Genomic DNA, 22,441 nt, shown 5'->3' with positions numbered 1-22,441 from the left:
CCTCTACATTAGTTCATAAAAACACATTGCTTTTAGTTACACCTGGTTAAATATCACAGCTAATACCACAATGAAATTAAATGTGGTCTATGTTTTAGTCTTATTTGACAGCATGTTGATAGATCTGAATGAAAAAAGTAAATATCTTTTCTCCTTAGGAAATTCCATTATCTGAAATTTTGTCCCTGGAACCTGCAAAAAACTTTTCTTTACTGTCGCAAGAAGCCAATCCCCATTGCTTTGAAATAACCACAGCAAATATTGTTTATTATGTTGGAGAAAACCTAGAAAACCTCTCAAGTGTACCACTGAATAATAGTGTTCTCACCAGTGGCATTGGTCTGGATGTTGCGAGAATGTGGGAGATGGCAATTCAGCATGCTCTGATGCCTGTCATTCCCAAAGGGGCATCGGTTGGATCAGGACCCAGCCTGCACAGTAAGTTGATTTACCCAGTTCCATCTTTACATAAAGGCAGTGGATTAAAATATATATGGATTAGATCTTCCATTGGTGTAAATAAGGATAGTTCCACTGAAGTCAACAAGGCTCCTCCCATGTACTCCTGCGGAGGAACTGGCCATGCATATATTTTAAGCTGTTGGTAGTTTCTCACTGGAACATTTTGGGCGAAGTTTTGCGTGAGTCTATGAATATTCAATATACAAATGTATTAGCAAGCAAATAATGTACAAGAAACTTTAGAGCTTGTCCTAAAGTAGTGCATCATCCTCATTGTCACTGGAGTTACTGACATGAATACTGACTGCATTCAGACATGGGCACACAGTGTTCTGAAGGAGCCTGAGTCCCAGAAGGCTACATACATTGCTTGCACTTGGGGGATGAGGACAACGCAAGAACAACAAGCATAAAGAAGGTTATGCACCTTTGGGTTGCTGGAGAGCCTGTAATTGAGTTCTCGCTTCCTTTTGTCCCACTTTTCTGATTGTGGGTTCCCTTCTTTTCCCCTCAAGTGGAGTTATGCAGGGGTTTGTGTGAGGGGGGTGGGAACCGAGGGATGGGACAAGAGCTGGGTCATAGGAGTTTCTTTTGTTTTTTGGAAAAAACGATATTTCAAGGAAGGTTAGGAAATATTCCACTCTCAGTTCTGGGTTATTTAGAGCAATAGTGAGGTGTAGGCTTTTCCTCTGATCATTGATCACTTTCTGTTGGAGGGCTTGCTGGTGGGCAGGGCCAGATAAAGGCAATCACATAGCTCCATATGGAGCTCCCTGTAGTCCTGCCTGTTCTTGGGGTGATTGTGGCTCTGCTGCCAACACAAACGTCTGCTGAGCTGGTTGGGGGCCCATCGCTACTTCCCTGTGGACAAGATAAAGTTTCTTCCACTTTCTAGATCACTGGTCTGTGAACGACACAAAGTTCTACTTACACTTCACCACATATGACTTATACAACTATCACGCAGATGGCCCAGTGCTGAGACAAAATCAACTCCTGGATTAAGAACAGCAGATTGAAGATGAACCCAAGAAGACAGCTATAGTTCAGTCTCCTTTGATTGAAAGCAGACTTGCACAAATGGTCAGTTCAGTATGGAGTTTAGGAGTGCTCTCGGACTCCTCACTCATGCTAAGCTCTCACCTAGCAGCATCAGTGAGTAGCATCTTCTGTGCTCTCTGACTGACTAGAAGACTCCATCCCATCCTTGCATAAGATGGTCTCACCTTAGTTATACACACCTTTGTCACTCCCCATCAGTATTATATTAATGCGGTATCCTGGGCATAAAACCTCCAGCCCTTAGGAAACTCAAGCTCGTACAAAACACTGCAGCGCATTTCCTCAGCAACACCAGCTACAGTAATCACATCAGATCTGTCCTCTGCTCTCTTCACTGGCTTCCCATACGTTTTAGGGTTAAGTTCAAGGTCTCAGTCCTTGTTTTCAAGGTGTTCAATGGCCTGGGCTCAGCATATCTAAAAGATTGCCTAAAGTCTGGGATGAAGATGTTGCTCACAACTCCACTCCTTAGGCATAATGGAACTTTCTATCATAAGGGTAAATAAAGCTCAACTGCTCAGGAGACATTGCTTTCTCAAGGGCTGGTCCAAGACTGGAATGAACTTCTACAACAACTAAAGACTGTCACAGTCCACACCACCTTCCACTCAAGGTGTGAGGTTCTTTGACCTGCCCTCTCAAATGTAAACACAGAGCACAATATACGTTTTGAACCCTGTCTCACAAAAATAAAACACCACAAAACTAAAGCATTCCACTGCACACTGCAGAGGCTGAGAGAGAGAATGAGCCACATATGACCGAGATTAGTCATGTTGCTTAATAGACTATTGGGAGGTGCTCAGATACTATTGTGGTAAGCGTGTTATAAGAACCAATATAGAATAAAATAGGGTTCTTTGTCTTCAGGTGGTTGGGATCTAACCTTTAGAAAGGGAAAACTCAACCTCAAGCCACTCAAGACAATATATAGGCTTTGTCTGACTGTTCCCTCTTGAAGGTCTGGAAAGCACCATGGGTAATAAGGGTAACACCATAAACCAATAATAAATAGTAATAATTTGCCCCACATGCAATGACATTTACATACTGAAATATTATATTTGAAGGGTGTAAATGCCAAGGATAGAATGGAATTGTTTAAAGTGATGAAGAGGTGATAAGCAGTAGTAGTAGCATGAAATTGTTCAAAGAAAGATTTAAATAATTAAATTTTCTCAGACTCTGGAATCACATCCAAAAGGAAGTGGAAGCCAAATTGCTCAAATCGTGTAAATGTGGACTATATACAGTCTTTGTGGATTGTCAGCAGGCATTAATATAATGTAATGTAATAAGAAGAGACGTCTAGTAGATGTTAAAACTAAAAGCACAACTATCTAGAGTATTTATTTCCCTTTTTTCCCCAGGGGATATCTCCATCAGTATTTCAGTATCAAACTGCCAGATTCAAGAAAATGTGGTGAGTGTTCTCTGAATGCTTGTGCTAGACCCCTATGATAACGCTTGTAAAGAAACTGATCTGTTTTGGTAAGAAGAGTATTTGAGAGAATTGCTCATCAGCTATTTTTCACTTGGTGATATTTTCCAGAAATACAATTAGGTTTTAAGGAAATCTCCCGTGCAGTACTCTTTCCTTCAGACAGAAGAATTACATTTTGGTAGCTTAGGTAGAATGGGTAGCTTAGTTAACTCTTGTTGCAGTATGCTGATTATTAAAGGCAAACTAGGTAAAATTGGCCTGCATAGGTGGTGTTTGTAGAAGCACTGCAAAATATACCTAAGAGGATAGTCTCAAATCCTAGTGTAACAAGGCCTTCGCTTGCCCTCGCACAAATCAGTCAAAGACCTCCTCCACATGCAATCACCAGTGCTTCTTTTATTAACTGTCAGCTCCCACCACCTTCTATTTACAGACAGTTGTAAACCAGCAACCTGGGAGACAGCTAGCTTCTCCAGCCAGCAGAGATACACAGCCTGTGGCTCCTCCCTTTCCTTTGACTTCCCTCCTGCCAGCTTTATATAGCCCCCTGGCTAATAAGGCCCGCAGTTGCTCCTCTTTCACCAATTAGGTGTGGCATACTCAGCCAGCCCCAATTAATCCTTCTTAATTGGAGCTGGGTTAACAGAGGCCTGGCTCAGGGCCTTCTGACCAGCACCCTGTTATATTTAGTAAATATACATTTTCCTGTTGCCAAAGAAAGAGTAGGCATTCTGCACTGCACATCTTCCCAAGAATGGAGCTGTACCAGGGTCTGGATCTGTGGCTCATGGGTGCACATCTCAGTGCACCGGTTACAGCCATTAATCCCTTTTAAAACTGGGAACTGTAGTCAACAGGGCACATGATGAGGAACAACTATGTGACCTGCGGGCTTCCTGACTCTAAGGGTATAATGTAGACATACTCGAGCTAGATTTAGTAAAGTTGCAACAGCACAGGCTAAACAAGCTTGCCTGGAACTCTGGGTATTTACTTAGGGGGTAGCCACACTGAAGTCTGTAGTACTGTGGCTTCACTGCTCTGGTACCCAAGTTACCAGATTAAAGCTAGCTCAGGTATGTCTATACTTCATGATTGCAGTGTAGACATATGTTTAGGCAGGGGTCACAGACCAGAGAGACCCAAGATCATGGAGGCCCTACTGTAGATCTCTCCATTTTAGCCGGGAAAGGGCTACCTCCCTCTGTCCAGCTGCAGAAAACATAAACGCGCTCTGTTAAAAGAGTTTTATATCATTTTGAACCTTTCTTCATCTTCTGCTTATTAAATAACGGTCCTGAAGATAGGGATGTGGAACTAAACTTGAGCATTTGCACTTTATTTGGTCTGCCCCAGGTGGTGAATCTGCCAACTGTCTTACTCTACCCTGCAATTAGGCACCAGGAATTGATAGAGGGAGTTCACTGAATACCCTAATATTGAGATAAGCTCTTTTCTTTCTGCACATCTCTCAGCTGGGGAAGAAGTTTAAAGAATCTGAAGCCCAAAGTTATTAGGTTTTCTCAGACTCACAACTTGTTGACACTATTCTCTCTGGCTGTGGGCTTGGAAAAAGTAAAAAAGGAGCCTCTAAATTCTGCACCTCTACCCACTCATAAAAACTGAGGGGCCAATATTGTCTAGTTTACGGTTACTGCACTCCCCGCTGCCATCACAATTAGTTGTTTGCTTTAGAAAATCCATCTGGATGCCCCAAGACTCTCCATTATTCTAATGTGTCATTAAAATGTGATATCCTAAAAATATGGTAGTTCCCATTTGAAAAATATTTCAAAAGAAGACTTTATGTTCATATCTCAGTGCTTAATATGCATTATATTCATACCAACAGGATATTAGTACAGTATACCAAATCTTCCCAGATGAAGTGCTGGGATCGGGACAATTTGGAATTGTTTATGGAGGTAGGACCAATTGTTTAATATGTTTTTGATATAAAAAAACAAGTCTCGATGCCAGGTAACATTTCCTAAACATTCAGGATATTTGGATTTTTAAATGAATCTGTAACATTCAGGAAAGTAGCTGTCTGTTTAATATGTTTCATACTAAGAAACTAAACATATTTTATTTAGCTTTATTTGACAATGTTACTTTATTTTGATTCTGCTTGTAATTGGCAGCTTCATTTCTTTACCCAGGACAGATATTACGCACAAATTCTCCATAAGGCTTAGTGAACACAGTAAACCTGAAGTTCATAGACACAAGTCTCTTGAATGAGATGGAACACAAAAAAATCATGCCTTTTTCGAAAGAGAAATACTATTTTTTTAAAAGTCACATATCTCATGAATGACTCTTCTGATCCACTTCAACTTCGGGGGAAGAAATCCTCTGGCAAGAGACAAAACATGCCGAATTTTAGATGGAAAGTACTGGTTTTTATGTAAAATCAGAATGTGTTTACTCAAATTCCCTGTTTTTATTCAGTCATATCTGCTGACCTTAATGACAAATGTAAGTTTTTATTGTGTTTTACTTTTGTCAGCACTGCAGAGCGAATGTAGCTAGAGGAGAGTAAATAGGATTCTTTTCTGGCTTGCAAATCATGAACAGAATTTGTTCACTGAATTTGAATTGCAGAATCTTTTTCTGGCAATAGTGTATAAGCCAGAAAGAACATAGCTTGACTTTAAGATTCTGACTTGAGTTCACAGGGCTGTCAGAGGGGGAAAATAACCTTTTTGCTTGTAAAATGTGAATGCTTCATACTGTGTCATTGCTATTTTTACAAAATCCTTTCATTAGACTATAACAATTAAATAAGGAGCTGCTACTGCAACTCCATGGTATGGGAAATTATTTTCATTTAAACTAATATCAGAAGGGTGGGGAAATAATTGTTTTTATCAAGCAAGAAGAAAATAGAAACACTGTGTCACAAACATATTACAGTATGACTTTTCCTCTGGAAAACAGGCATTAAGACATAATCGGAAAGTTGGTTCTAGTAATGGCCTGAATGTCATGTCGACGGAGAGAAAGGAAAGGGAGTTTTTAGTATAGGGCAACTTAATCGTAAATGCGGTGATACAGGTTCATGCTTAGGAATGGAGCTGGATCAATCTCATAAAATTGTATTTCCTGTTTATCTTTCAGACTTTATCAAAAAATTACCTCATTTGGATTTAGCACTGTGAGAAATAAACAATGTGCACATTAGCTAATTTGGAACGATTTTCAATGAAGTGTGTTCATATTTTTGAGATAATAAGATTCTATTTGTGAATCACATGTAAAATACTCAGGAGTTAATCCTGCAAGGTGATGATCCATTAAAGCATTTAAGCATGTGAGTAGTTTCAATGGAACTACTCAAATGCTTTGCTGGGTTGGGGTCATAGTGTTCAGAATCTTGCAGCTTTGAGCCCGTAGTCTGAAAATCATATGGTTGAATTATTAAGGTTCTTTTCTTTTTTCTTGAGTATAGCCCAAATTAATATCGTGTTTGAGCAGCTTTGTCAAATGATGATTTATTTAACATAAGAAATGCTCATTTGCTTAAAAAAAAAACCAAAAGAAAACCTCTAATGCCTTATACAATTCTACTCATTGCAAGCCTTCTCCTGAAAATGCTTGATTTTTGCCCTTATAAAATACCGTGAAGATGAGATCTAAAAAATCAAATGCTTATCATCTCTAATCATGCTAATTGGTGTATTTTTTAATAATGTGCAGGAAAACATCGCAAAACAGGAAGAGATGTTGCAATTAAAATCATTGACAAACTAAGATTTCCAACCAAACAAGAAAGCCAACTTCGTAATGAGGTTGCAATTTTACAGGTATTTTTTTTATTTTATTACCATTTATTTACTGTTTTAACTTCACTTATCGTGATGTAAAATTCATGATCCAATCTGGGTGATAGCTAATTTCGTTTGAATGGTGTAGTGAAGTCCTGGATAAAGATTTTAAATGTGTTAAGTGATGCTTCTTTTTGAGAAAGATTTGAAAACAACTGCTTTAAATAATTCTTCTTCCCAAAATATTATTGGCTTGACTAATCAGCATCCATATAAAGAGCACAGAAAAAATTTACTGGGATATAATTAAATGCTGCAGATGTTTATTATTGTGAGCTGGCCAGTCAATGTGCTTTTTATTGATGAGTAGTAACTGTACCTCTGTCATTTGATCCCAATAGATAAATGTCTGCACTTGGAATCGTAAAGTCATGTGTTTTTTCTGGCTCACAGAACACCATCAGTAAAAGTTTCACAACTCCCAGGCACAGAGCTAGCTTTTTGATTATTTGGTTTTGTTTTTAGTTTTACCCTTCTGCACTGGAGGTCTCCTCCTCATAGGACAGATTGAGCTGTTGCAGCATTGGTCTTCTGCACATTGCATGCCCTAGAATACACTATACGTTTTCTTTTAAACAGGCCCTTCTAAATTACCATTCAAAATCTTAAAAACTTTTTCACAGAAATACTGTCTTATCTGTTGGTTCACTACATAGAGCAATGGGTTTTAAAATTATACCACAGTTGGTTTTAAAATAATATGAAATGGGCTTAGAGACCATACGTTCTGATAGGCTACCATAGAAACTAATATGTGCGTGATGGGGCATTAATTAAAACCTAATTACCATTTTATGGTCATAAAATGTGAGTTGAAAGTTTGCACATATGTGTGAGAAAAAATTGTAGATCTTGAAATCATGCCTAAAATGTTCAACTCTCTATTTTTAATAAAAGGATGCAATCTGTATAGAACTCAAAGATATTTTACTTGTAACCCTTATGATACTAAATATTAGGGAAAAAAAAATTTTGAAGCCTCATGCACACTGGGAAAAATACCATGTTTGCTGAACTGGTTTTAAATTTGCCCTTGCTGATGTTGCTACTAATGCTACCTCACCAAGAAAACAGTCTCTACAACTTTTATGCTTGGCCCATACTTACCAGACAAAACTGTTTAAACCATTTGAGCCTGGACTGGTGGCCAGGGTATATGGGACCTGAAGTCTGAACAGCTATATAGAAATAGAGCTCACTACAGTACTGGGAAAAACTCATTTGATTCAATTGCTATATTTATCTTTAACAGAACCTTCATCATCCTGGAGTAGTAAATCTGGAGTGTATGTTTGAGACACCGGAAAGAGTGTTCGTTGTTATGGAAAAGCTCCATGGAGACATGTTGGAGATGATCTTGTCAAGTGAAAAAGGCAGATTGCCAGAACGAATAACAAAGTTTTTAATTACCCAGGTAAGAACCTAATTATAGAGCCAGAAAGGTATTTAACATCAAGTGTTATAATTATTTGCTACATTTTCCGTTGTCATAATTTACACCAGTAATTTTTTAAACCTGGTATTATATTATTAAGGCCTGTATTGATACCTTCATATGCCCTGCCTATCATCCCCACAGGGCCCGATCCAGTAGGCATGCTCTCAGTATGCCTAATATCCACACAAGGCAGTTAGGGTGGTGGGGAGATTTGAATAGAGGTTCCCTGCCACTCAGGTGAACATTCTAACCACTGGACTACGGTATATTGTGATACAGGGCTCTCTGCCTCTCTTGTTGAAGCTGTTCCACTGTAATTAAATATTAATTGGATCAGAGACAGAATGAGAAGGACTCTCTTTACTGCAGTTATTAGGGCACTCACCTGTTCAAATCCCTTGTACTCAACAGACAGAGAGGGGAATTGAACTAGTGTCTCCCATATACCAGTTGAGCACCCTAACCATTGGGCTAAAGGCATGCTTACCACTGTAATGCCTAAGTTCCTCTGTGGATCCAGGTGTGCCTCCCTATCTTTCCACAAGCTATAATTCTCCTTTCTCCCCCCGCCAAAAGGCTCCTATGCTGTGAAAACTTTGAATGCACATTTTGAAAAGTATAAAATGTAGAGCTTGAACAGCAGAGCTTTGCAAGCAAAACCATGAAGCATTTTTGGAGTCCCAAAATTTCACGGGGGGGGAAAGTAGGACTCCAGAATTGAAGGAAAGGAATTTTGTGAAAATTTGTGAATTGTGTGTTCATTTAGAATGTAAACTGTTTGGGACAAGAAGCTACCTTATTTCATGTCCTAAAGCATTTAGAACACTTTCAGGCACTCTATAAATAATAGCCAGTGATGATAATAGAATTTTTTAGCAATTCCATTTTTTGAAAGTTTAGTAAAATTTATATTTCTATTTGATTGTGTATTTCTCTAAGAAACACTGAAGTGTAACCAATGATCCTCTGTTTATTGTAATTGCTGTCAGAATCCTATTGAAATTAAAAATAAATAGAGAGAATGAAATTCTAAACTGAATGTTAATGATTATGTATTTCTTCATAGATCCTTGTTGCCTTGAGGCATCTTCACTTTAAAAATATTGTTCATTGTGATCTCAAGCCAGAAAATGTACTGCTAGCATCAGCCGATCCTTTCCCACAGGCAAGTAGAACATACTCTGTCTATATAAACATCAGTGTATATTAAGAAGCCCCAACGTTAGATCATATTAGCTATGGTTAGGGCTCCGTGTTTGTCATGGAGGTTGCAGAAGTCACTGATTCCATGACTTTCCGTGACTTCTGTGGGAGCCAGTGTGGCTGACCCTAGAGCCGCCCAGGCAGCTGGCTCTGGTGCCAGCTGCTCAGGTGGCCCCGGGGGAGCCTGTTGGAGCGGCTCTGCAGCCAGCTGCTCTGACGGCCGCACATCCACCTGCACCGTCCGCTGCTGGAGTGGCCCCAGTCCCAGCCATACTGGCTGCTGCTCAGGCATACCCAGGCAGCTAGCTCTGGGGACCACCTGAGCAGCACCTGGTGCGGCTGGCCCCAGGGACTGCCTGAGCCGCAGTCCCCAGGTGACCAGTGTAGCCTCTGCAAGCAGCCCCCGGCGGCGGTTCCCGGACAGCCAGTGCAGCCGCTGCCAGTGGCCCCTGGCAGGAGTGCCTGGGTGGCCGATGCAGCAGCTGCCAACAGCCCCTGGCAGCTGGTGCCATGGCTGGCCCTGTCCCCCCCAAATACACCCATCCCCCCAGGGCGACTGTCCCCCAGCACCAGCTCGCCAGACACCCCCACCCTCCCCAGCAGCACCCCCCCATCTTTTCCCCCAGAAGCGGCTCCTCCAGATGTCCCTCTTTCCCCCTCCCCCAGCAGCAGCCCCAGTGCTCCCCAGCAGCAAGCCCCTTAAGATTTGGTAATTGGTGTTTTTAGTAAAAGTCATGGACAGGTCATAACCCATGAATTTTTATGTATTGCCCTTGACCTGTCCATGACTTTTACTAAAAATACCCATTACTAAATTGTTGCTTTAGCTATGGTTATTTGTATGGACCAGGATTTTCAAAAGTGACCTGTGATTTTGGGTGCATCTGTTGATGGGTACCCAACTAGATACATCCAAAATCACAAGTTACTTATGAAAATCTTGGGCTTTAGGGGTTTTTTTGTTTTGTTTTTTTGCAGTAATATTTTACCTGATTTTCAAAAAATCAGCCATGTCACTTTGTGTGCAGAAACTTGCAGACAACTGGATATCTAATTTGTACAATATTAGCATGCAATTCAGGTGTTTTACACATGCAAATGGATAGTTTTGGCCATGCTAATTGGTCATTTGCACACACAGCCACAATAATCACACACCTATCTGTATGAAAATTAGGTCCATGATTGTGAAGAACGTGGGAAATATCTGTATTAATTTCATTAACTTTTTTATATAGAGAGAGACATCTGTGGGTCTGGTGGTCATAGCAATTCAGGGTAAAGGGTATCTAAGGCTCAAATCAGTCTTAGCTTTAGTTGGCAGGAAACAAAGTAAATGGCTGTAGATATCCCCAGTTGCTGGTACTGAAATGGATAGTGGAGGTTATAATTCCTTTGAAGTTTGCTTACAGTAATGTGGAACTGGGAATCTGACTGGGCCCCTGGGGTGTGATCCCATTTTGAAACACCCAGGGGCTTTCAGATGGGAACTCTTAAACAAGGAGCTTGAAAGTGATTAAAAGCTGAGCCTCTGAAGAGACAGGGAGACATGGGTCTGCAGAAGAGCAGACTGTAGCTTGGTCCTCAGGAGAGCAGGGAAATACCAAGACTATATCTGGCCTAGCTAACTGAAGGAAATGTTAGGCTTAGCATTTACGTATTTAGGCTTTTATTGTTTTAATCCTTTTCTCTCTCCTTGTTATGTTCCCATGGATAAATAAATACTTTTTTTTTTTTTTGAACAACCTATCTGGTGTCACTGCATGTACCAACTGGTCACAGTTCCTTGAACCTGCTGAGGAAAGCACAGATGAGAAACTGTTCATCAAGGCTAACAGTGGGTTGAATTGTGTGATTCCCCTCTGAGAGAAGTGCATGAATAGGCCTGCTACTTGAAAGAGGTGCCTATGGAGAGACAGGACAAAGACAGCTCACCCCTGAGCTCCAGCAGTGAATTACAAAAGAATCTGAAGTAGGCAGAGAGTAAAACAAAATTAAAATGTTATTTCTGTTGATTTTACTATAACACTTTGTTCAAACAGGTAAAACTTTGTGACTTTGGCTTTGCCCGAATCATTGGAGAGAAGTCATTCAGGCGCTCAGTAGTGGGCACACCAGCCTACCTTGCTCCAGAAGTGCTGAGAAACAAAGGCTATAATAGGTCTTTGGATATGTGGTCTGTGGGTGTCATTATTTATGTGAGCCTTAGTGGTACATTTCCATTCAATGAAGATGAAGACATTCATGACCAAATCCAGAATGCTGCTTTCATGTACCCACCAAATCCCTGGAAGGAAATCTCTCATGAAGGTAATATCCCGTTTTTGATTCTAGAATCTGCGTGCCTATGCAGTATAACTATAGTGCCTTATATTGGGTTTATCTCCATTTGACAAGTGACAAAAAGAGATTAAAATTACAAATCAAATCAAGTATCATTCAGATTTTTTAAAACATCAGTCCTGTTAGGCCTTCTACTGTGAGGAACATTGTTAAATTACAATGAACTTTTGTGTTCTCAGTGCAGAGCTTTTTGTTATGGAAATAATAGTGTGATGCAATGAGAATTTTTCTTGAGTCTCCACAGGATTTAATTTTCTGTACCTCCTGCACTGTCTACCCTGTGGTGAAATAGTGTGGGGGGGGGGGATGAAGGGTGGGGGCGGTGCAGTGTTAGACAAAGGCTGGGCAAGAGGGCCTTGAGTTAGGGGCACAGTTATGTGCATGTTCCTTAATTCTTCAGGCACTATAAGGATTAAAAGAGCACGTTGAGCTACATGTTGTATTGGAGAAACTGGAGTGACTTCTGACCCTTGGACACCCAAAGTTCAGGCAGGAAGGACGTTTTAGAGATGCTGGGTGTGTGAGCAGCAAGTTGGAGTGCATTCTTTTCTTGCCTTATCTGCTGCTCTCACTGCTCATAGTTCCTCCAGGTAGGGTTGCCACCTTTGAAGTACAAAAAAACAGAACATCCATCATGGAGCCTTTACTTTGTGGTCTCTGCTTTCTCAATAAGTCAGGCTCCTTCTCCCTCTATTGGCCTGGCCAAGCCCAGTTCTTAAATTGGAGGTGTTGTGGTTATGCTGTGGGAACGGTCAGAGTGGAGATAGCCAGCAGCTGCCACCTGGATAGGGGGAGCAGGATTGTGCAGCCAGGCCAAGGCATTGGGGCAAGGGGAGGCAACCGTATTTGCGTTTCTGTTGGAAGCATGGGCTGTCAGGGCGAGGCACAAAGTGACCCTTCCCCTTTTCGGATTGAGCTCCTTAACCCTCCCTTCCATGGCTTCAGCTTTGATCAAATTTGTGGTGAATGGTATATTACGCAACTGACAAAAACTGGAATTCTTATTGTCCCAGGAAGACTTACAGATTTCCTGGGACAACCGCCTCAAAAAAAGGATGATCCTGGGAAAAGCTGGATAGGTGGTGACCCTACCTCCAGGGTATCATGCCTCTGTAAGCTAAATAAATTGGTGAGGCCTCATCTGGAGTACTGTGTCCAGTTTTGGGCCCCACACTACAAGAAGGATGTGGATAAATTGGAGAGAGTCCAGTGAAGGGCAACAAAAATGATTAGGGGTCTAGAACACATGACTTATGAGGAGAGGCTGAGGGAGCTGGGGTTGTTTAGCCTGAAGAAGAGAAGAATGAGGGGGGATTTGATAGCTGCTTTCAACTACCTGAAAGGGGGTTCCAAAGAGGATGGCTCTAGACTGTTCTCAATGGTAGCAGATGACAGAACGAGGAGTAATGGTCTCAAGTTGCAGTGGGGGAGGTTTAGATTGGATATTAGGAAAAACTTTTTCACTAAGAGGGTGGTGAAACACTGGAATGCGTTACCTAGGGAGGTGGTAGAATCTCCTTCCTTAGAGGTTTTTAAGGTCAGGCTTGACAAAGCCCTGGCTGGGATGATTTAACTGGGAATTGGTCCTGCTTCGAGCAGGGGGTTGGACTAGATGACCTTCAGGGGTCCCTTCCAACCCTGATATTCTATGATTCTATGAAATACTGCTTACTCCCCTAGCTACCACATGCCACTGCTACCAAACCATAAATGCAACTGGAGACTGCTCTCGGCTGTTTGTGTGAAATGATCACTTTCCCTGATTTGAAATTGCTCTGTCTCCCTGATGCTGCACCTACCTGCCTCTGCACATCCTCCTCTTCCATCCCCACCTATCTCTACAACCCACTTCTCATCTACAGATTGCTTATGTATCATGCCACCCCCTCTGTAGGTGAGGTAAAGGGGGAATTAAACAATTACAGAGCAGAGGGAGTCACAAACAGATTGGTTTTCAGAAGCAGAACATGAAAACAGCGCCACAGGAGAGACTGTGGAGGGAAAGGCTTAGCAAGTAGAAGTGTGGCACTGGGAACTAGAGCACTAGTAAATGGTATCAAAGACTGCTGTTAAATATAAAAGAATCAATATGGATAACTGACCTTGGATGTCTCTAGGGAGATCAACAACCAAGACTAGTGAAGTCTCTGAACCAGGCCTAACCAAACAGGGCTGACTGAAACTAGCTGCCTTCAGATGATGGCTGCATGACTTCACCACAGAGTGTTTGTGTGTAATGGATTTCCTCAGCCAAGTTGAGTTTCCATTTTTAAACATTAGTTGTTCTATCTTATTTCTCTCTCAACCCCCACATCCAAAAATATTTCTTTTTCTAAACTTATTTGATGAATGTTTAAGCAAAACAAAAAAAAAATCAATAGAAATAATACAATCCTAATTTAACTATGTATGACAATATATACCAGGGAGAGTTAAAGGAGTGGAATTTAAAATATCCTGGAGAGTGTTCCTCTAGTTGTTAAAACAGAGACTTGGAATCAGGAGTTCTGGCTTTTATTGCTGTCTCTGATTCATTATGTGACTTCGGGCAAATTAACTAACTTCTCTGTGCCACCACTGACACATTTAAAACATATATAATAATACCTCCCTCATAGAAGTGCTTTTAGGCCTAATTAATTGTTTATAGAGTGCCTTGAGACTCTTGGATGAAAGGTGCTAGGTAAATGAATGAGTTATGTCTGATATTGTATTTACACTGGCAGAATAAAGTTTGATAAGATCAACTGAAAAAAAAGTTAAAAATGCTGTAATTCTAGAAAAGTACACACAGAAAACCACCAAAAACCTCCACAACTTTTTTATTATGCATTCTGATTGAATCTGAGTGTTGTGCAGGATGCTTTACCTGGCATTAGAGAGATAAGCAGACGGCAATCAACACAGAAGAAGCAGCAGGAAATTGTCTCCTACAACTCCCTACTACAGCAGACAGAAGATCAGTCTCTACATTCACAGCTGAAGATTCTGTAGAAGCATCTATGGAAAACCCACCTGCTGTGCTGTTATCGCTACCCTTTCCAGAGTCACAGCTTTAGTTATAAGAAAAGGAGTACTTGTGGCACCTTAGAGGCGAACAAATTTATTTGAGCATAAGCTTTCGTGAGCTACAGCTCACTTCATCGGATGCATTCAGTGGAAAATACAGTGGGGAGATTTATATACATAGAGAACATGAAACAAAGGGTGTTACCATACACACTGTAACGAGAGTGATCATAAAATCATAGAATATCAGGGTTGGAAGGGACCTCAGGAGGTCATCTAGTCCAACCCCCTGCTCAAAGCAGGACCAATCCCCAACTAAATCATCCCAGCCAGAGCTTTATCAAGCCTGACCTTAAAAATATCTAAGGAAGACGGTTCCACCACCTCCCTTGGTAACACACTCCAGTGTTTCACCACCCTCCTAGTGAAAAAGTTTTTCCTAATATCCAACCTAAACCTCCCCCACTGCAACTTGAGACCATTACTCCTTGTTCTGTTATCAGCTACCACTGAGAACAGTCTAGAACCATCCTCTCTGGAACCCCCTTTCAGGTAGTTGAAAGCAGCTATCAAATCCCCCCTCATTCTTCTCTTCCGCAGACTAAACAATCCCAGTTCCCTCAGCCTCTCCTCGTAAGTCATGTGTTCCAGTCCCCTAATCATTTTTGTTGCCCTGCGCTGGACTCTTTCCAATTTTTCAGCATCCTTCTCGTAGTGTGGGGCCCAAAACTGGACACAGTACTCCAGATGAGGCCTCACCAATGTCGAATAGAGGGGAACGATCGCATCCTTCGATCTGCTGGCAATGCCCCTACTTATACCTCCCAAAATGCCATTGGCCTTCTTAAGGTGAGCTATTACCAGCAGGAGAGCTGGGTGTGGGAGGAACCTTTTGTAGTGATAATCAAGGTGGGCCATTTCCAGAAGTTGATAAGAACGTCTGAGGAACGGGGGGGGGGGGGGGTGGAGGGGAGGGAATAAACATGGGGAAATAGTTTTACTTTGTATAATGACACATCCACTCCCCATCTCTATTCAAGCCTAAGTTAATTGTATCCAGTTTGCAAATTAATTCCAATTCAGCAGTCTCTCATTGGAGTCTGTTTTTAAAGTTTTTTTGTTGAAGAATTGTCACTTTCAGGTCTCTAATCGAGCGACCAGAGAGATTGAAGTGTTCTCCGACTGGTTTTTGAATGTTATAATTCTTGACGTCTGATTTGTGTCCATTTATTCTTTTACATAGAGACTGTCCAGTTTGGCCAATGTACATGGCAGAGGGGCATTGCTGACACATGATGGCATATAGCACATTGGTATATGTGCAGGTGAACGAGTCTCTGATAATGTGGCTGATGTGATTAGGCCCTATGATGGTGAATAGATATGTGGACACAGTTGGCAATGGGCTTTGTTGCAAGGATAGGTCCTGGGTTAGTGGTTCTGTTGTGTGGTGTGGTTGCTGGTGAGTATTTGCTTCAGGTTGGGGGGCTGTCTGTAAGCAAGGACTGGCCCGTCTCCCAAGATCTGTGAGAGTGATGGGTTGTCCTTCAGGATAGGTTGTAGATCCTTGATGATGCATTGGAGAGGTTTTAGTTGGGAGATGATGGTGATGGCTAGGATCTGCAACCTATCCTGAAGGACGACAGTCTCTTTGGTCACTCGATTACAGACCTAAAAGTGGCAATTCTTCAACAAAAAAACTTCAAAAACAGACTCCAACGAAAGACTGCTGAACTGGAATTAATTTGCAAACTGGATACAATTAACATAGGCTTGCATAGAGACTGGCAGTTGATGGGTCATTACACAAAGTAAAACTATTTCCCCATGTTTATTCCCCCCCCCCCCACACACAACTGTTTCTCAGACGTTTTTGTCAACTGCTGGAAATGGCCCACCTTGATTATGATGACAAAAGGTTCCCCCGCCCCGCCCCCGCTGGTAATTACTCCTGCTGGTAATAGCTCACCTTACGTGATCACTCTTGTTACAGTGTGTATGGTAACACCCTTTGTTTCATGTTCTCTGTGTATATAAATCTCCCCACTGTATTTTCCACTGAATGCATCCGATGAAGTGAGCTTATGCTCAAATAAATTTGTTAGTCTCTAAGGTGCCATAAGTACTCCTTTTCTTTTTGCGAATACAGACTAACACGGCTGCTACTCTGAAGCTTTAGTTAGGAGAGTCATCAGATATAATACTGCAGAATGGAGAGTCTGAGCTTGTCATATATAAAAGGGGGGGCGGGAAACTACCATACATTTTAACAATTAATTCTAAAGATCATTTATTTTAAAAATTGCTTACACATTGTGGTTGTTTTATATATTTACAGTTACTTAATTGTTTGATCAGTTAGCCTGTTCTGGAGATGAACTGAACCAAAATCCCCAGTCATAACAACCTGAATTTGTTGAAATTCAGGCAGGGAATTGGAATCTGAATGCAACTCCAAATTTTGCAAGCTGAACTTTATCTCTAAAATGGACTAAACAAAACTCTCAAATCTAAACACTACCCATTAACTTCAGTATGTTCAAAAAACAATGCATGCTATCCATTTTGGGGGCAATTCTTGTCTTGATTATATTCTCGATACTACAGTGATAGGTGAAACATACTATAGCTGGACAAAAAATAAAAACCTGTCTGAAGGGTTTCCGTTATTTTGAAATATTCAGACTCATTTTTAATTTTTTAAAAATTTTCATTATTTTAATATATTTTATTTTTATTAAAATGTTATGAAAATGGTTTGACATTGAAAAAGTTAATTACTTTCAACACATAAAAAAGGAACTTTTTGTGAAGAAATTATTAAAGAACATTTTTTAAAAAATACAAATTTCAGCAGCTCTGAAGGTACCTGATGGAGTTTAGATTAGAAATCTTGGGACTATGATAAGTGCATGATGTAAGAAAATCATATAGCCTAATGAAGCATGCACTGCCTTCTGACATGGTACACTATATGCCTGTGCACCTGAACAAACACTGCAGAGAAAATGAAAACATGCTGGATAAAATGTTTTCTTGGACAAAGGGGGAGAGACCTGAGGGTATATTTACTTTCTTAGGGTATGTCTACAGTGGGCCCCTGCCCCCCCACCCCCCAAAAAAGGTTGCAGCAGTGTGTTTCAGGGCCCAAGTCTACAGACTCATGCTCGCACTGCAGTACTAAAACTAACTTCTTAGGTGTTCCTGCTTGGACTGGAGTTCTGGCTCTGAAGCCTGGCAGAGGTCGGTTTCAGAGCCTAAACTCTAGCCTGAGCAGAAATGCCTACACACCTATTTTTAGCACCGGAGAACATTGTGCACAAGCCTGAGACTTACTGTTGCAGGGTTTGTTTATTGTTGTTTGTTTGCATTGTAGACATACCCTTAATTGACCCCAAAGAAGTTAGTTCTTGTAGTCTATGGTCAGGTGAGAAGCCCTTTTAGGTCATATTAATTTAGGTCTGAGAGGTTCAAGTTGGAACTAAGTAAGGAGATCATTGAAAATGGCTTCCAGGTCCAATGGAGATCCATAGCTAGAAGAGAATTCTGTGGTATAACCAAGTGCATTCTGTAGCTAGTAAAATTCCCAAGATAAACCTGAATTAAACCTGCACCTTGTCAGATGAAACCTGGAGCAATTCAGAGATTATCTGAGGCTGGCTTGCCAGTAACTGAAGACAGAAGATATAAACAAAAGGTTGCCAGTAGATAGCGAGATGAGATGTTGAAAGGCATTATTAAATCTGTTTTTGTACAAGATTACCAAAGAAATTACATCACCACAGTACCCCAGATTACTTCCGTTATATGCCAGAATTTAAAGGCATTGAACAGCAGCCAGCTTCCAAAGTGAAGTTAATGTGTGATTTGCCTACATAAATAAATAAATAAATAATGAACCAAACCACCACCTTTGTTTGTGGACACAGGGCACTTTAACATGAAATAATTTGAGTTCAGCCACAACAAATTTCAAGAGTAGGCAAACCCTAAGACTAATATATATACTTAGCTTTTTGAAAGATACTTTTCATGAAGACAGGTTATTATTACAATACACAAAATCAGAGGTGGAGAAAATGCAGCCGCTTGGTGGTAAAGCACCTTACGTTAGAATTGTTTACCAAGTTTCTGGAGAGAATTGTTCAGTTTTGGAAGCCCGTTAGAACGTAACAGTTCTTTCATATAATCTACCAGCTTCTTCCCCACCCCAACCTTATGTTACTATGTTTAGTTAACAATTTTATATTCCTAAAGACATAACTTGGGTTACAATTACAGCAGGTTTATAAAACAGCTAATGATACAAAGCAATAAAACTTGTAGATTGGATTTTTTGGTCATTATTGTACTGTGTGCAGTTCTTAGGAAATTTTGTAATGTGTACATTTTCAAAAGGATGCTGTAAATATAATTCTGAAGGCTGTTTCCCAAAATGTCAATTTACATTTTATTGAGTAATACGTTAAGGCGGGCAGAACCAGACACAAACATGGCAGTAATAATAATACAGTGTGCTGGAGAGTATTGTGTGGCTTTGTTGGGACTTTCCTTTTCTTCTTTTTGGCTTTAGAAAGTGTCAGTACTTGCTTTTCTTGTTTTAAGTTGTTTTAAACTTTTAACTGATATATGAAAAAGTGACTAGAGCTTTCAAGGGGGCATTTCTGATTTTGAAAATCTCAATACATAAACCAGCATTATATAATAATATCACCTTTCTGTTTCATAGCATTTGTGACCCTTGATTTCAGAGTGCCTTATAGAGGAATATAAGAATATCATTGTCCCCATTTCAAAGATGGACTACACACACACAATATTTGACATCACTCTGAGCAGAATGAATGGAAAAGTGTAACCCTTTCAGAATGCTATTGTGGTTACTGATCTAGTAACCAGGGCCAGAAAGCAAGCCAAAGGAGCAGACTGCAAAAATGCTGATAACAGGCTTGTTTGTTCCAAGGAACAATAACTAGAATGGACATGTGATTTACTAACACTACTTATTGTTCGGACTGTTGTTTGTGTTTAGATTGTCAAATTCAAAATAAAACAGATGGGGTATTAGACCACAACCAGAGGAAAATCAGAGAAGTAAAAAAGGTCACACTTGCTGCTTCAGTGTCTTTACATTTCTTGCTGTTTTCCCCCTTATGACTATCTTTTATTACTTGTATTGTGGTGGCGACTAGAGATTTCAGTCAAGGATCAACCCCCCATTGTGTTACACATTGTACAAAAACACTTAACCTAAAAATTATTCCTGACCACAGAGAGTGCTCCCATTGGCATAATTACTCCACTTCAACAAGAGGCGGAAGCAATGTCGGCTTTTTCATACCCCTGAGTGACATCAGTTACATTGACTTAAGCGGTAGGGTAGACAAGCCCTAAGTGTACGATAAAGTGGATTCAACAGACAGGAAGCACAAGTAAACAGCGTGATGATGCTGGTTAGCATGATAAGCAGAGGTTAGAGCACACTACCTGCCTAATCATTGTTGAGTTTTTGTAGGCATGATAGCAGAGGAGAGTTTTAAGAAAGGATTTGAAGGAGGCAATAAGGTGGCTTTGTGGCTATTTACAGAGGGCTCCTTCCAGGCATTGGAGGGGTAGCATGGTAGAAACCAAGCAAGTGTTTGGAAAAGGGAAAGGAAAAGGGCAATCAAGACTGGCATAATTGGCAAAGTGAGGGCAGGCATCTTCATAGCCCATGAAAGATGAAAGGTAGGTTGAGTATATGCTGAGGAGGTCCTTGAAAGTGAAGGGAAGTAAAGAGAAGTTACACCAACATAACCCCATAGTGTAGATGTAGTCTACACCACAAGAAGGGCGTTTTCTGTCAATAGAGGCAGGAACACCACCTTTCCAAATTAAATTGGATATGTCAGTGGGAGCTTTCTTCCATCGACAAAATTGAGTCCACACTGAGGGTTAGCTATGTCGGTGGATTTTTCACTCCCTGGCAAAAGTTAGGTTGACATAGCTACAATTGAAGTGTGGACCAAGCCTGAGGCAAGGTCTGCAGGTAATTGGACCCATTAAGCGCCATAGCTGGCTAACACTTAGTCCTGGTCTACACAAAAAGTCAGTTTGACTCAGCTACATTGCTCAGGTGTGTGAAAAATCCAACCCCCCTAAGTAGTGTACTTAAGCCAAAGTAACCCCTCACATAGACAGTGTTAGATTGACAAAAGAATTCTTCGGCCAACCTAGCTACTGCCTCTCAGGGAGGTGGATTACCTACACCAAAAGGAGAGCCCTCCCATCTGTGTAAATTCTTATTGGAGTGATGGTCCCTATTGTATCCACCAAGGGCTGTGTGCCCTTTTGAAAGCTGTACTGTTTGATGGTCTGTACATGTACCTTGTGCCACCTGTGATTTTGCCTGAGGCAATAAAGGGGACAGTGGGCTGCTGGTGTCTCCAGTTCCTTCCTCCTGCTGGATGGAGCGAGTCAGAGCTTTTACTCTCCTATTGTCCTTGTGATACACTTTCCAAAATTTTACAAAAATATCCTTAGTACTGTTTGCAGTTTAGATTTATTATTTTGTTCTGGTTTTTTTGTTTGTTTGAAATTTCCTTTCATACTAGATTTAGCACTGGTGATGCTGCTTTGGCAGTGTTTCCACCAAACTTTCCCCCTCTAGTACCTGGACCTGGACACTAGATTATGCCAAAGATGCTGGGGTTCAAAACCTGTGTTTCCTGCCCTCGCCCAATTTCCATCAGCAACGAGCACCATTGCTGTTTGTACTGCTTGGGGGCAGCCCACTTCACATCCAGGTGCAGTATCTGACTGTCCTTTCCTATCTGTGCTCAAGAGAACCGGACTCTACACCTCAGGAACCACCTTATGGAGACTGCCATGGGACTGGTCTTGAAGCCTGACCAGGGAACCGCCCCCCGCCCCCGCACATCAACCTGCACAGGCAAAGAGTGCTCCCCCTATTGTGGGACCTCCATCAGGCTCCTCCGATACCAGTGCTAAGGACCCCGTGTTGGGGCCTAGCCACGAACCAAGGAAGCATGTGCATAAGCATGGCAGTGAGTCATCTTCCAAGTCTAAGAAGGATTCAGCACCATCCATGAGTTCTGGTCACAAAGGAGCTACATGTTCTGAGTCTCATAAGACCAAGAAACGGGCGCACTGGTCACCAGATCCGCCAGCACCAATCACGGATCCTGCGACTCGGCCTGCTCCAGTTCTGCCAGCGTCTGAGGAGCTGTTGGTCTCTAGACAGATGCAGTTCCTGGTACTGGCTCCTCCAGTGGAATGGATACCATTGACCCCTGAGAGCGGACAAAGTCATTTAGGAAATCTCTTCAGCTTTTTGTAGCCATTGTGGAGAGGGTCAAAGGGTAAGCCATTTCCACCCAGAGAATCTCCAAGTGGATTTTAGGGTGCATTACATGCTGCTCCCATTTATTGGGGCAAGCTCCACCTGAAGGGATTCGGGCCCATTCTATGAGAGTGCAAGCATCAACTATAGCTGCACTCCACAACATGCCCCTTGCAGACATATGCAAGTTCGGTACCCACCTTTCCACACACTGCGCTCGAGTGCATGATTCTGGGACGGGTACTTCATTTGGAGCAGCAATCCTCTGTTCCACAGTCTCCTCGCACCATCCCCCCCACATAGGTACT

General features: G+C 41.4%; 1 protein-coding gene across 4 annotated transcripts in view; it reads left to right on the top strand.

Moving 5' to 3' along the window:
- The window catches only part of PRKD1 (protein kinase D1), a 297,785-nt gene that overhangs the window by 261,813 nt on the left and 13,531 nt on the right, over positions 1 to 22,441 (top strand). For all 4 annotated transcript variants that reach the window (XM_075129740.1, XM_048854091.2, XM_048854090.2 and 1 more), the window contains 7 exons: positions 159 to 438; positions 2,895 to 2,947; positions 4,821 to 4,893; positions 6,671 to 6,777; positions 8,051 to 8,212; positions 9,303 to 9,401; positions 11,482 to 11,749. In XM_075129740.1, the coding sequence (XP_074985841.1) occupies positions 159 to 438; positions 2,895 to 2,947; positions 4,821 to 4,893; positions 6,671 to 6,777; positions 8,051 to 8,212; positions 9,303 to 9,401; positions 11,482 to 11,749 (1,042 nt within the window). The remainder of the gene's footprint in view (positions 1 to 158; positions 439 to 2,894; positions 2,948 to 4,820; positions 4,894 to 6,670; positions 6,778 to 8,050; positions 8,213 to 9,302; positions 9,402 to 11,481; positions 11,750 to 22,441) is intronic.

The sequence above is a fragment of the Caretta caretta genome, chromosome 6, assembly GCF_965140235.1.
Source record: "Caretta caretta isolate rCarCar2 chromosome 6, rCarCar1.hap1, whole genome shotgun sequence".
Classification (NCBI taxonomy): Eukaryota; Metazoa; Chordata; order Testudines; family Cheloniidae; genus Caretta; species Caretta caretta.
Note: the sequence above shows the minus strand (reverse complement) of the source record. Positions and strands in the feature narration are given on the sequence as shown.